The sequence below is a fragment of the Schistocerca serialis genome, chromosome 9 (genome assembly GCF_023864345.2).
Source record: "Schistocerca serialis cubense isolate TAMUIC-IGC-003099 chromosome 9, iqSchSeri2.2, whole genome shotgun sequence".
Taxonomy (NCBI): Eukaryota; Metazoa; Arthropoda; class Insecta; order Orthoptera; family Acrididae; genus Schistocerca; species Schistocerca serialis.
The window spans coordinates 498,847,291-498,862,685 of record NC_064646.1 but is presented as its reverse complement, the minus strand read 5'-3'; the positions used below and the strand labels follow the sequence as shown (position 1 = coordinate 498,862,685).

The window sequence follows — 15,395 nt, the reverse complement described above, 5'->3', positions numbered from 1 at the left end:
ACATGTCCTACCAACCGGTCCCTCCTTCTTGTCAAGTTGTGCCACAAACTCCTCCCCAATTCTATTCAATACCTCCTCATTAGTTATGTGATCTACCAATCTAATCTTCAGCATTCTTCTGTAGCACCACATTTCGAAAGCTTCTATTCTCTTCTTGTCCAAACTATTTATCGTCCATGTTTCACTTCCATACATGGCTACACTCCATACAAATACTTTCAGAAACGACTTCCTGACACTTAAATCTATACTCAAAGTTAACAAATTTCTCTTCTTCAGAAACGCTTTCCTTGCCATTGCCAATCTACATTTTATATCCACTCTACTTCGACCATCAGTTATTTTGCTCCTCAAATAGCAAAACTCCTTTACTACTTTAAGTGTCTCATTTCTTAATCTAATTCCCTCAGCATCATCCAACTTAATTCGACTTCATTCCGTTATCCTCGTTTTGCTTTTGTTGATGTTCATCTTATATCCTCCTTTCAAGACACTGTCCATTCCGTTCAACTGTTCTTCCAAGTCCTTTGCTGTCTCTGACAGAATTACAATGTCATCGGCAAACCTCAAGTTTTTATTTCTTCTCCATGGATTTTAATACCTACTCCGAATTTTTCTTTTAGCTCCTTTACGCTTGCTCAATATACAGATTTAATAACATCGGGGAGAGGCTACAACCCTGTCTCACTCCCTTCCCAACCACTTCTTCCCTTTCATGTCCCTCGACTCTTATAACTGCCATCTGGTTTCTGTACAAATTGTAAATAGCCTTTTGCTCCCTGTATTTTACCCCTGCCACCTTTATAATTTGAAAAAGAGTATTCCAGTCAACATTGTCAAAAGCTTTCTCCAAGTCTAAAAATGCTAGAAACGTAGGTTTGCCTTTCCTTAATCTTTCTTCTAAGATAAGTCGTAAGGTCAGTATTGCCTCACGTGTTCCAATATTTCTACGGAATCCAAACTAATCTTCCCCAAGGTTGGCTTCTACTAGCTTTTCCATTCGTCTGTAAAGAATTCCCATTAGTATTTTGCAGCCGTGGCTTATTAAACTGATAGTTCGGTAATTTTCACATCTGTCAACAGCTGCTTTCTTTGGTATTGGAATTATTATATTCTTCTTGAAGTCTGGGGGTATTTCGCCATACATCTTGCTCACCAGATGGTAGAGTTTTGTCAGAACTGGCTCTCCCAAGGCCATCAGTAGTCCTAATGGAATGTTGTCTACTCCCGGGGCCTTGCTTCGAGTCAGGTCTTTCAGTGCTCTGTCAAACTCTTCACGCAGTAGTGTATCTCCCATTTCGTCTTCATCTACATTCTCTTCCATTTCCAGAATATTGTCCTCAAGTATGTCGCCCTTGTATAGACCCTCTGATACTCCTTCCACGTTTCTGCTTTCCCTTCTTTGCTTAGAACTGGGTTTCCATTTGAGCTCTTGATATTCATACAAGTGGTTCTCTTTTCTCCAAAGGTCTCTTTAATTTTCCTGTAGGCAGTATCTATCTTACCCCTAGTGAGATAAGCCTCCACATCCTTACATTTGTCCTCTAGCCATCCATGCTTAGCCATTTTGCATTTCCTGTCGATCTCATTTTTGAGACGTTTGTATTCCTTTTTGCCTGCTTCATTTACTGCATTTTTATATTTTCTCTTTTTATCAATTAAATTCAATATTTCTTCTGTTACCCAAGGATTTCTACTAGCCCTAGTCTTTTTACCTACTTGAAGCTCTGCTGCCTTCACTACTTCATCCCTCAAAGCTACCCATTCTTCTTCTACTGTATTTCTTTCCCCCATTTGTGACAATTGTTCCCTTATGCTCTCCCTGAAACTTTGTACAACCTCTGGTTTAATCAGTTTGTCCAGATCCCATCTCCTTAAATTCCCACCTTTTTGAAGTTTCTTCAGTTTTAATCTACAGCTCATAACCAATAGATTGTGGTCAGAGTGGACATCTGCCCCTGGAAATGTCTTACAATTTAATACGTGGTTCCTAAATCTCTGTCTTACCATTATGTAATCTGTCTGATACCTTCTAGTATTTTCAGGATTCTTCCATGTGTACAACCTTCTTTTATGATTCTTGAACCAAGTGTTACAAAAGTAGTGGATGGTAAATGTTGAGAATTTAACCTGACAGGAGGTCTGCTACAGTAGTCTGTGAAGTTGCTATGATCACTGTGTCTGGATGGGGCAGTAGTCAGGACATCTGCCTAGTAAGCAGAAGACTCTGTTTGATATCCCAGTCTAGCACAAATTTGGAACATTCCTCACTGATTTAATCACTGCTCCTTGGCAGCTATATAATTCTTGCCTTTGCCCATGCAGAGCTCTTGTGTGGTATAGCATTGTGTAGAGGAAGAGAAAAAGAGGATGCTCTATGTGTGGACAGTTTTCTGAGAGTCTCGCTGTATGCTGACATAGTTACGTTACTCTGAGACATGTTGCATGCTACTGTTTGTGTCAGCAGAGTGGGAAAGTCGGCTGAGTAATATGCATGACATGTAACACGTCAACCAATCAAAAATTTCTCAAACATTAGTTTTCAGTATGACATTGTAGATGTCTCTCATTGTCCCTCGTGGTATGATAATACTTGTATACTTACAAGTAAGGGATTTGCTGTGCCTACAGGATAATGTAACCAGGAAAATATGAGTCACTCGACACAACTACTGAGCAAAAATCCATTGGAGAATCAGATGAAGCATTGTAATAAGCAGTTCGCTCCATTTTCTAATGTTCTGTTGTTGCTAGAGATGGGGATATAAACTGTGCAGCATTTGCAAACATTTTGTGTTCTACATATTTAAATACCGTATGGGATATTGAGCCTATTTCGGATATATTGTTAATTCTTCAGTTACAGAGTTTTATAGTGTGCAAAATTGTGTATATTTTTAAAACGAGTTATTCAATGTGACGGCGGTTAAGCTATGCTTTGTCAGTGGTGCAAAGAAAGTGTTTTAGAATGGTGTACATGGTATCTGTATATGAACAGTGTTTTTCATCTGTAAACAATTTCACCTCTGTTGAGAACTGAAAGTTGTGTCAGTTGCCAATAGCTCCTATTTCAACGTGTTTTTAATTTGTAAGGGTTTTATTATAAACTTATTTTCATTTCACTTACTAATTATTGGTGTGCAGTAGAGTATCAATGTAAGAGGTAGACAGTTACAATCGAGAAAATCTCTCAATACTCTACTTCTGAATTTCAGTCAAATATTTGTTGGTAGGTCCATGACAGTGTTGAACTTAGGAACATGCTTTCGCATTTGAGAGAGGTTTAATGGTTCAGTATTTTTTATAATTTCAGAAATGCCCTAAAGCAAATCAAATCTGTGTGGCATTATTTGAAATTGAAATAAGATGATGTTCTAAACATCTATTGGAGAGTTCACTAAAAGCAAAAGCCATACTGGTGTAAAGAGGTAAAAGGGTCTCCCTGAAGTGGGAGTATTGAAATAGTGAATGACCACAGGTTTAAATTAATCATATTCTTTATTTTAATAACGAAGAAAAGTATTGGAATGGAGCGCTCTTCGTTTTACTCCAAAGATGTCGGTAGGACTGCTAGCTTCATCTTAGCATGTCTATCAGCTGCTGGTGGTTGTTCTGCCTGGCGAGGTCCAGTGGTGTTTTCCCCTGGATATTCCTGGCCCTGCGGTCAGCCCCAGCCTCCAGCAGTGCAGATGCCACCCCTGCGTGGCCCTGCAGAGCTGCATCGTGCAGCGGCGTGTCCCCCCACTGATCCCTGGCGTTGTGGTAGGGAGTGGCCGCCAACAGCAGCCGCACCACAGCCTCACGGCCATGGTACCCAGCCAGGTGGAGGGGCGTCCTCTGCTTGCTGTTCCTGGCATTAACCTCTGCCCCTGCTTCCAGCAGCAGCCGCGCCACAGCCTCGTGGCCATGAACTGCAGCCCTGTGCAGGGGCGTCTCCTGCCAGTTGCTGGTCCTGGCGTCCACGTCTGCTCCACCCTCCACCAGGCACCTCGCTGCCTTCACATGTCCCTTCTCTACTGCCCAGTGGAGGGTGGTCCACCTGCTCTCGCGGTCATCCCTCGCCCCGACGGTCGCACCAGCTGCCAGTAGATCCTGCAGCTCATTGACTGCATCCTCCTTCGCTGCCTGAATCAATCTCCTGTTCTTCTCCTTTTCCGGAATGTTCCTGTGCAAAAAGGGGAAATCGTCTCATTTTTTTCCAAGTACACACTTTTGATTAAAAGCACTGCAAAAGAACCTGACATGAGACCAGTTCCAAAAGTATATCTGTCTGACGACCATTGACTAATCTGCAGTTTTCTCCATTTATGTTACAAAACAGTGGGACAGCATAATCCCAAAGTCTTCATCAATTAAAAACTTCTACATTCCATCACTCCCGATATTTAGTCATCACATTCTGTCACATTAATTCCTAACATTGAGTGTTTTGAGCTCAGAATGCTGCTGTTATTGTCATTATCTTCCACAGAAACAGATGCCTTATGAAGAGTCCTCTATGTGCAGAAACCCGTTTTTAATACATCAAAACGTGGCACACGAAACTACTCATTTTATTTAGATACATATAATACTGAAAGGGCAGTGGAAGAGTCAATCCCAGAAAACTCGCCCTTCTAGGCCTCTGCCAAGTCGCCTTCAAAACTGGTTCAAATGGCTCTGAGTACTATGGGACTTAACTACTGAGGTCATCAGTCCCCTAGAACTTAGAACTATTTAAGCCTAACTAAGGACAGCACACACATCCATGCCTGAGGCAGGGCCGGTCGAAGTGGCCTTGCGGTTAAAGGCGCTGCAGTCTGGAACCGCAAGACCGCTACGGTCGCAGGTTCGAATCCTGCCTCGGGCATGGATGTTTGTGATGTCCTTAGGTTAGTTAGGTTTAACTAGTTCTAAGTTCTAGGGGACTAATGACCTAAGCAGTTGAGTCCCATAGTGCTCAGAGCCATTTGAACCATTTTTTGAACCTGAGGCAGGATTCGAACCTGCGAATGTAGCGTTCGCGCGGCTCCGGACTGTAGCACCTAGAACCGCTCGGCCACCCCGGCCGGCAAGTCGCTATCGGTCTGGTGGGAAGAGTAACGTGAGACGGCAGATAACGCGGCGAGAGAAACACTCTAAGGTACAGAAAGTTCTCTTCCGTGGCTTGTCGCTTCTAAGTTTTATCTCTTCCAAGCAAGGGAGTAGTGTCTGTACAAAATTAAAAAAAGAAATAAAAAAGAGGGAAGCTGCTGATATTTTGTGATAGTTTGCCTATCCAATACTGCATGACTATCGATTGGAATAAGATCTAGAGAACAACATCAATTAATACAGCAGTGGGAAAACTACAGGCAACATCTAAAATTGCTTGAAAAAATATTTTATGCAACTTGGCAACAAAAGGATCAGAGCGGAAAAAAGTGAGCTCGTGATAGAGCATTAGATGGAAGACCTACTAAATGGGATTTTGAACCTATTGGAAACGACTTTAGCAATAGTGCACAGCAAGACTTTGGGACCAGGACCGAGTAACATTGACTATTCATTGATCCAACATATGCTGGAGAAGGGACGATTTCATTTATTGAATAGCTTTGAGAACGGACCAACCAAATCTACAGCCCAGAAATGAAGACTTCTCGGATCTATAGCTGTTTTAGAGGGACTTATACGCAAAAGAATTGCAAGAAAAAAAATTTGTCACACTCCAGCAATGATGCTGTTGAAATACTACTATGCCAACATACCGAAATTATCTATTATACTGCATTATAGAAGCAACGCAGGAGATTTCCGCATAAAGAAGGCGACCATCATATTACAGCTTAAGGTGCACAATAGCATAAAGGCAAATGAAAATGTAGACAAGCTGCCCAGGAAAGCTCTTTACATCGCTGCAGCGAAACATGATGAAGTGCCACCCGACCATTATCTTCATGCCATAAAAACTACAATCAGGGCCTGATGGAATGAAAATCTCCAACGCTTTTATGACATCGGATGTAGACACTATACCCCAGCGGCAGCTAATCTCCCATGAAGCCCCAAGTACCAAAATCGAAGGTACAACAGAAACTTTGCACCGAGGTGACAAAAGTCGTGGGATGCCCCCTAATACTGTGTCCTTTTGCCCTGCATAGTGCAGGGGCTCGGTGTGGCAAGGACTAAACATGTTGTTGGAAGGCTCTTGCGGAAATAATGAACCATGCCTCCACAGCCGTCCGCAACCGCGAAAGTGTTGCCGATGCAGGAATTTATGTACGAGTATGTTCCATAAATTTTCGACGGGATTCACGTCGGGCGCTAGAATTCTCCAAATTATTCTTCAAACCTATCACAAAAAATTGTAGCCCAGTGACATGGAGACCATGTGAATCCATTCATGGGCTTCATATTCCCAGAATACGATGGAATATGGGTGGATGACAATGCGTCATATAGCCGGGCATAATCATTTTCAGTCAATGATCGGTCCAGTAGGATTAGAGGACCGAGTGCATTCCATGTAAATATAGCTCAAACAATTGTGGTGCCTTCACCAGCATGCACGGTGCCTTGTTGGCAATTTGGGTCGATGGTTTCGTTAGGCTTGCGCCACACTTGAACCCTACAATCAGCTGTTCACAATTGAAATCGGGACTCATCCGACCAGCCCGCGGATTTCCAGTCGTCTAGTGTCCAACTGATATTGTCAAGTGCCCTGGAGGGCGCTGCAGGCGGTGTTCTGCTGTTGGCAGAGCCACTCTGCCCGTTAACGCCAAATTTCGCTGCACCGCCCTAATAGATACGTTCGTCGTACGTCCGATATCTCTGAGCTTATTTCACGTTGTGTTGCTTGTCTGTTAACACTGACAACTCTACGCAAATGACGCTGCTCTCGGTCTTCAAGCGAAGTCCGTCGGCCACTGCGTTGTCCGTGGTGAGAGGTAATGTGTGAAATGTGGCATTCTCCGCACACACTTGACACTACTGATCTCGGAATACTAAATTCCCTAACGAATTCCGAAAAGGAATGTCCCGTGCGTCTAGCTCCAAAGACCCTTCCGCATTCATTTAATTCGCGTCGTGCGGCCGTAATCACGTCGGAAACTTTTCCACATGAATCACATAAGTGCAGATAACAAAAAATGGTTCAAATGGCTCTGAGCACTATGGGACTTAACTTCTGAGGAACTACTTAAACCTAGCTAACCTAAGGACATCACACACACCCATGCCAGAGGCAGGATTCGAACTTGCGACCGTAGCGGTTGCGCGGTTCCAAAATGTAGCGCCTAGAACCGCTCGGCCACACAGACCGGCACTACAGATAACAGCTCGCCACTGCACTGCCCTTTTATACCTCGTGTACTTGATACTGCCGCCATCTACATATGTGTGTATTGTTTTCCCGTGACCTTTGTCACCTTAGTTTATAGTAACATTGGCACGTCTTCGCTTCAATCACGGGACATTCCGCCAAATGTCTACTACCTGAAAATGATCAAATCTTCTTCATGTGAATGCGGAAGTAAAGAAAATGTTAATCACATTTTCTTCGGGTGCCACAGAATGAATCCAGAATCTGCGAAACTATTACAGTACCTGATGTCCTCTGTAGATGCTTTGCCTACAAACATTAAGATCCTTCTAGCAAGAGAATGACAGAAGTGAACAGCTGTTGTACATGTTTGTAACAGCTGCTCAAATTGGAATATAGAATTATTTTGCAATACAGTAAATACGTTAATTTTCTTAGATCATTACCTTACGGAAGGCTATACACAATCGTTTTCCCTCCCTCTATTTGCTAGTGCAAATTCAGCATACATTAGCTTTCAGGGTCTGTATGAGGATGTAGGTGTGAATGTACACTACTCCTCCACATTTTATTGTGATTTTAAATGTGGATTTTCCTGCTATGTTTTGGGTTTTGTGTTTTACTGTCAGACACTAACCTGAGCCACGTGGAAACCATTTTGTTTAACGACTGTTAATATTCTGTTTCAAGCTACTGAATCTCTGACGCTTGTCGCTTAGTGTACTTCAGTGCTAGCGCCCTCTACCAGCTGTAGCTCTTGTTTTTGTAAATATTGGTCGACCTCATGCTACTGTTAGCCTAGCTCATACACCTGCGTGTACAAATTCTGTCAGGCTCCACTCGTATGAGAATATTTCTAATGGTATGTTGTGGCTGTTGGTCATGTTATTCTTTTTACTTATCGTTCAGCCAAGTGAACCTATCATTGTTACATTTCTTTTGTATTTTGTAACTCGTTTGATGATAGCAGGACAAAATTAGTTATTGTGTGGGCAGTGCGTTGGTAAAAAGGGCGTTTAATAAACTGCCCGACGTTATTTGATATTCGTTTACAGACTTTATGTCTTCAATGGATAACCATAAATTCTCGTGTCATAGAACATCTTTTCGAGCATTCTCTCAATTTTATACCCCCAACTAACTGATATCACGCTTTCCAGATTGTGACAGTATCTAAGTTCTAATAGCATACTCCTTTCAGCTACGTTAGAAAATTTCGTGTTTATGGTAGTTCCATCAGTCGTCTAACATTCTGCGTGGTGTCTGTTGGTTCTAAGTCGTGTCTCCCTACCACTTTCGCGCAACGACGCTCTGAGCGTGTTTTTTAGGGAATTGACTAGTTTGAACCTGGGACCTGTTGCTGGTAAGGAGACGCCAGACCACACATGACATGTAGAGTTCAGAAGAGTTCAGTGAGACTAGCGATGATATAATCAAATACTTAATGATTTCAGCGTCTGCTCCACTGCACTCCCTCTAAAAGAATCTTAATACTAACTAAGTTTAGTGGAAGGGATTCAAGGCTTTGCTATTTTTAATTAGCTGGTGAACTAACGTCGCAAAAGCAGTTAAGTTTACCACTGGAAGTTTTACTCCACTCACAAAACATTGTTTATAAATTGCGCTATTGATGAAAGGAAATGTTTAATACAGGATGATAAAAACCAAATACTTTCATCAAAAATGTGAACCAATATTCCATGAATGGGTTTCCAAGTTCTACAATGAATCGAAGGATGACCTACGCCATATCACATCTATAATCTAGATTTAAATTAAGTTTCATAAAAGAGAAAACTACCAGAATGGTCTAAAGTGACCCTCAATTATCTTTAATTGCTTATTTAACTTGTCGTAAATTAGAGTGGCTGATGAGTGGCTTCTCAATAATTATATAACAGAAAAATCATCACGTTTCAGATTTTAACTTCCAGTACCAAATGTGAATACTATGATGTTTAATTGACGATCGACACAAGTATTACGTAAAAAGGGGATGTAACAGATGATATTCCTGGAGTTTTGAGTGAATCCTTATGCGCTATTATGCAGCATTGCGTGCGTTCATTACCTTGTCGTTGGTTAGGCAGCGTCAGGGGGCGGTGGGCCGCGCAGCTCCACACACCTCGCCGTCTCGGTAGCAACTCCCTAACTTCTCTTTACTACAATTTACTGAAGTGGGTTTGCTCATTCGTTGATCGTATTACTTTGGTTAATTTAATGTCAGGATTTATTCGGAGCTATGTGACATACTGCCGGATTTGCCATCATGTCAGGGTTTTCATGGAAGGTGTGGATTTGCCTGAAATCATGTCAGGGTTTTCATGGAAGGTGTTGGATTTACCTGACACCTTACAGTCGGGAATTCTTTTATAGTGAATTTTCACGCCTACCCATTTGATGTACGTCATTAAAATTTGATTTTTTTGCAGATCTCTCTTCTTTTTTGCAGCAAACGTATTTCATCGGTGTATTCCTTAGATATATCTAGATAGTGAAAGCCTGGAGACCTTGTAATGTCTCAAGATGTGTTTCCACGTCAGTAGCATGTAATGTTGCTGACAGTAGCCAGTCCCATCGAACAGAGCTTTTTAATTGTTAAGCTCTCCATTAACATTGATTCTGTATTCCGCATTCTACATTTCCCACCTGTGCGTTAAGTCCCATTCTGTTCACAGTTTTAATATAAAATTGTGTTTTAACTCAATCATACACGATGTCACGTCATGGATTGTGGGGAAACCATATCAGAACAGAATCGAAGCGTATGAGATGTGTTACAGGCCACTATTGAAAATTATGTTAACTGATAAGGTAAGGGATGAGGAGGTTCTGCACAGAACCTGAGAGGAAAGGAATATATGAAAAGTACTGACAAGAAGAAGGGATGGGATGATAGGACATCTGTTAAGATATCAGGGAATAACTTCCGTGGTATTATAGGGAATGGTATGGGTTAAAAACTATAGAGGAAGACAGAGATGGGAATACATCCAGCAAATAGCTGAGGACGTAGGTTGCAAATACTACTGCGAGATGAAAAGGTGGCACAAGAGAGGAATTCGAGGCGGGCCACTGATGACTCAAAAACCACGAAATTTATAGTTAGTTGTGATTTGTAGATTGAGGTGGGAGATAAAATATACCTGTTTACTCTGCCAGTAGATCTGAAGTGCTCCTAACTGTAGTTGTTCTGAGTTGTGACATAGATTCTCTTCTGAAGTGATTTTAATCGGACTGGATGTCGACATTCAGCAATCTTACTGTGGTGGTCCTCTTTTGTTCCTTGCGAGTAAGTATTAGCTCGGCAAAGTTTCATCATATGTACGTGTAAACTAACCGCCACTTGTCGCTCATGGCAGTGGTCATTGGCAGTTGGATCGATCGGTTGGTCGGTCGCGCACTGAGACACAAGATGACTTGTCTGTCTTGAGCGTCGGCGCACGTGAGGTCGCCACGTGAGTCCAGTGGGCCGCGGCGTATAGCGGCCGGTGCGAGCTGCGACGCCGTGAGACGGTAGATCGGCGCGCCTACCTGCGTCCGTTGAAGCGGCTGGTAGCGGACGGTTCGGGGGAGCGATTTGGGGGGTGCTGCGCCAGGTCTTCTCGAGAAATCTCAGTTTATTAGAAGTTAAATTCTACTTCTTTTCTTGGTGAGGTCACTAGCCGTTATGCTTTGCGGTCGTCCCACCATTCGTCTCCGTTTGCCCACCCGCAGGAAGGAGGTTGTTTATAAAGTGAGTGGTCCGCTTTTCCTTTGTGGAGTAGGGGCGCGTTAGAGCAACCTACGGTTCATGTTGTTCGGTAATCTCCCTAAAAATCTACCGTACGTTAGTAGCTGCCCCTGTCATGTTTGTCGGATTTCGTGTGTTAACGAATTTGTTGCTTGGAGTGTAACGGCCTAATACCTGAAATACGTTTCGATCTTTGGAAACTTTGATATTATTGCTCATGATCTTGAGAGGCGGTATCTGTGTATTGTAGAACATCTTAACTATTGTTTGGCCAACCTTGTAGAATTTTATATAAGATTGCATTTCATGGGCTTTTATTTAAATGATCATTTTAGTATATAAAGTTGCCACCCATTCACCGTAAGACTTTTCTTAGAAGTTAAAATCGAGTTGCACCTTCGGTGGCAAGGTTAATATTTTAATTGTTTGCGTTTTGTACCATTTCCATCCCTCCTACGGGGGTGCGTAGTTTGTGTGCTTATGTAAATTGTAAAACTCTTAGTTTAAAGTTATCTGGTGTGTTGCAAATTTGCACCAGTGTAGTCTTTCAGAGGCTCTAGTCAGCGACCGTAACTACGGCCATGTCAAAAGGGGGCGGCAAGGTTCTCTGCCCGAAAGCTCATACAGTCAAAACTTGTTTCTTTCTGCCTCTGAATAAATTGTAGCTTTGATATTTAGAGGGTGCTTTCTGATTATAATTTTAAATCTGTTTCTTAAAAAAATGCTTTTAGGCACTATTAAAGTGAAGAAAATTCCCATTTGTTAAAAGGAATTTGGTTACGATTTCGTCAGTTACTCCCTGGCAACTACTTCCCTGTTTACATAGTGTGATTAAATGTGTTAATGTTCTTGATGAATCGCTAGTAAATAAAATAAATTCATAAGAATATTCTTTGAAAATAAATCACAGTTCAGTCACCTTATCCATTACGCCTTCTGAGCACGCCTGCATATGTGACTCCTTTTCATTGAGCTTTATGTCTCCACGTTTGATTCTGAAACACTACCACCAGTGCTTCTTAGCTGCATCTCTCGTAGTAGGGTAGCCCACCATCCTCTACAGACTTCGTTCCCCCAGTTGTGTTACTGCCACGTACCCTGTGGTGAACTTCACAATCTAATGTATTTAAAACGAGTATGGGATTATCATGATGGTGCATAAGTTCATAGCGTTTTTGTTTTTCATGATGGTATTCCTGTTACTATGCGTTTATCCATCGACTGTCATTTTTACTTCCTGTGGATACTTGAGAATACATACTGTCATTGTGTGATTTGTAGATAGTACGTGGAGCTGTGGACGCCAGAAATGGAGAGCAAGAGAATAAATTTGAGTCCAAAAGAGGGTTGACAGCTGGGGAGACAGCTAGAAACTTTTGTACCGTGTGTGGGGATAATGCCATTGGACAGTGCATGGCTCGAAAACAGTTTTCTGGTTTTAAAGGAGGGTCTACGCTCAAGTAGACCTCCATGTTTGATGAAGATCATTAAGCGCATTAATCTACAATGATCCACGTCAATTTACTCTAGAACTGGCAAATGTAATGAACTGTGACTATTACACAATCGTGCGACATGTGCATGCAAAGGGGAAGGTTCAAAATTCGGGTGTATGGGTACTGCGTGTTCTAAGGCAAAATCACAAAAGCCAGCGGCTTGACATATATGCATCTCTGCTTGCTAGTTACAGTGAATGAAACCTTCTGTCCTGAACTAAATATAATGCACACTGTGAACCCAGAGAGGGATGTGGAGAATCAATTTCATCCATGGCTAATCGCCACCTGAATTTATAGAAGGAATAAGTTCTCTCGATAACTGTTGCCTCTATGTTATAAAATATGCACTACAGTGCCATTCGATTTCCTCACACACAACTCCTCGTTGATGCCCCCACAAGTCGCACTGTGTAGTGGCGGAACTCACCGCAGGCGAGAGACGGCAGAGTCATCTGGCGGAGGAGCAGTGCGGCTGGCCGTGGACGGCGCAGCAGTGGCAGGGGTGCGGCCACGGTCTCCCTGCGGCCCACTGCCGGGGCGCGGACTGCCGTCTGCAGAGGCCGGCGCGCTGCAAAGACAGACAGGCAGGGTGTGGTAAACTCTGTCCACTTGGATGCCAGGGGACAGCTTACTACATACATTGCTGCTGGGGGTTCGGTTTCACACGAAAAACAGAACACACACAGCCAATGACAGTAGTGGGTCTGCCTAGATGAAAAACTTACCCAGGATCTAATCTCATTACACACGCTTCTGTTGAGTTCCTCAGACCAGTAACTTACCATAACAAACGACAAAAGAAAGTACAAATGGAATGTAGATGCAACGACATCAGTTATACTAGAGTAATACGAGAACAGTTCGAAAACATGACAAGAATCACACGGAAACTGCAACAGCAATAACCTTTGAATGTGGTACTGTTGGTGCTCGAAGCTCATGTGTTAGGGACCAGGCTGTAGGAGTCTCACGTAATAGCCAGGGGGCAGCACCTTTCGAACAGACTGACGAAGGAAGTTCAGGCAAGTAAAGTGCACAGAATTTGTGATGCAAAGAAGTTATTCAAATAACATTCTTAAACCTGCAGCACTTTAATTTTCATCACAGAAATTGAAACATTTCTCACTGCAAAATTTTATTCACATTGGCCATGGGGCCTCTCACGGAACAGGTGAACGTAAAATGTCATCTGAACAAAGTCGAATAATAGTGACAGGAAAAACTATACACGATCTGTAAATTCATTCACGCCTGACAACTAATCAGATGTTGTGACTCCAATGAAATATAAAATTCCGTTTCACTACTGTACTCAGGGTAATCATATTTACTAGTTTGTGAATAGGAGATTTCCTTGGGAATAAAGGAGTCAATCTGAATGGAAATAATGAGCATGTGTCTACATATGGCAATGGACGAAGTCCACTTCTCTAAAGACTCATGAAATCGTGATTACAGATAAAATGTTGTGAATGTCAGCTACGACTGGTGCCACAGAGCACAAGATACAGGTTAATGTCTGGTACCTGAGAGATAACCACTGAAGTTGCCATGTACTGGCGTGTGTGTGTATACAGGACCTTTATTTTATTTTCAAGACTACATATATCGAAAACGATGCATTGCACAAAGAAAAAATGTTATAGCTGAAAAGCCAATATTAAGAAAGGAGACATCTGTTTTTGCTACAACTGGCCACCTCCAAACCATCCCTCCAGCGTTGGTGGGGCCCACTTTCTCTTTTCAAATAGGAATCCACCATTTTTATTGCTTATTCGGATTCTGCGTCAAAACATTCATGTGGGTTACCAAACCATTGTTCCCCATTCGCGTAATAACACATATCAAGTGTGGCTGCTTTTTCACTCAAAAACCGACGTATTCGATGATATGTTTTTGTTTTGTAACGGTTGATGTTGATGTTAACACATTACTAGAGAGCTGCAAATGGAATTGTACAGTACGAATAATACGGCTAGGCATTGATTCTATGGTAATATAGTTTTAAATTTCCTATTGGGTTGAGTAAATCGGAGAAAGACGAAGGTAATGAGAAGTAGTAGAAATGAGGACAGCGAGAAGCTTAACATCAGGATTGATGGTCACGAAGTCAATGAAGTTAAAGAATTCTGCTACCTAGGCAGTAAAATAACCAATGATGGACAGAGCAAGGAGGACATCAAAAGCAGACTCGCTGTGGCAAAAAAGGCATTTCTGGCCAAGAGAAGTCTACTAATATCAGATACCGGCCTTAATTTGAGGAAGAAATTTCTGAGGATGTACGTCTGGAGTACAGCATTGTATGGTAGTGAAACATGGACTGTGGGAAAACCGGAACAGAAGAGAATCGAAGCATTTGAGATGTGGTGCTATAGACGAATGTTGAAAATTAGGTGGACTGATAAGATAAGGAATGAGGAGGCTCTACGCAGAATTGGAGAGGAAAGGAATATGTGGAAAATACTGATAAGGAGAAGGGACAGGATGATAGGACATCTGCTAAGACATGAGGGAAATACTTCCATGGTACTAGAGGGAGCTGTAGAGGGCAAAAACTGTAGAGGAAGACAGAGATTGGAATACGTCAAGCAAATAATTGAGGACATAGGTTGCAAGTGCTACTCTGAGATGAAGAGGTTAGCACAGGAAAGGAATTCGTGGCGGGCCGCATCAAACCAGTCAGTAGACTGATGATCAAAAAAAAAATTCGGTTGACTTTGGTGAGTCCCCACACTGAAATCCCGCTATTATGGTCAATCATTTCGGTTTGTGTTTTGATCCAACTGCCGTAACTCTCGCACTGAGTGCTACATGGCTGCCGTCACAATACAGACCACAGCTACTGTACTAAGGTAAAATGTCCAGAAGTGATAGTGGCAGG

General features: G+C 42.3%; 1 protein-coding gene across 1 annotated transcript in view; it reads right to left on the bottom strand.

Annotated features, from left to right (window-relative positions):
- Positions 1 to 3,576: 3,576 nt before the first annotated feature.
- Positions 3,577 to 15,395, bottom strand: part of LOC126419737 (serine/threonine-protein phosphatase 6 regulatory ankyrin repeat subunit B-like) — a 164,686-nt gene continuing 152,867 nt past the window's right edge. Inside the window, exons 10-11 of the mRNA XM_050086915.1 lie at positions 12,942 to 13,082; positions 3,577 to 4,165 (exon numbers count right to left, since the gene is read on the bottom strand). Of these exons, the coding sequence (XP_049942872.1) occupies positions 3,577 to 4,165; positions 12,942 to 13,082 (730 nt within the window). The remainder of the gene's footprint in view (positions 4,166 to 12,941; positions 13,083 to 15,395) is intronic.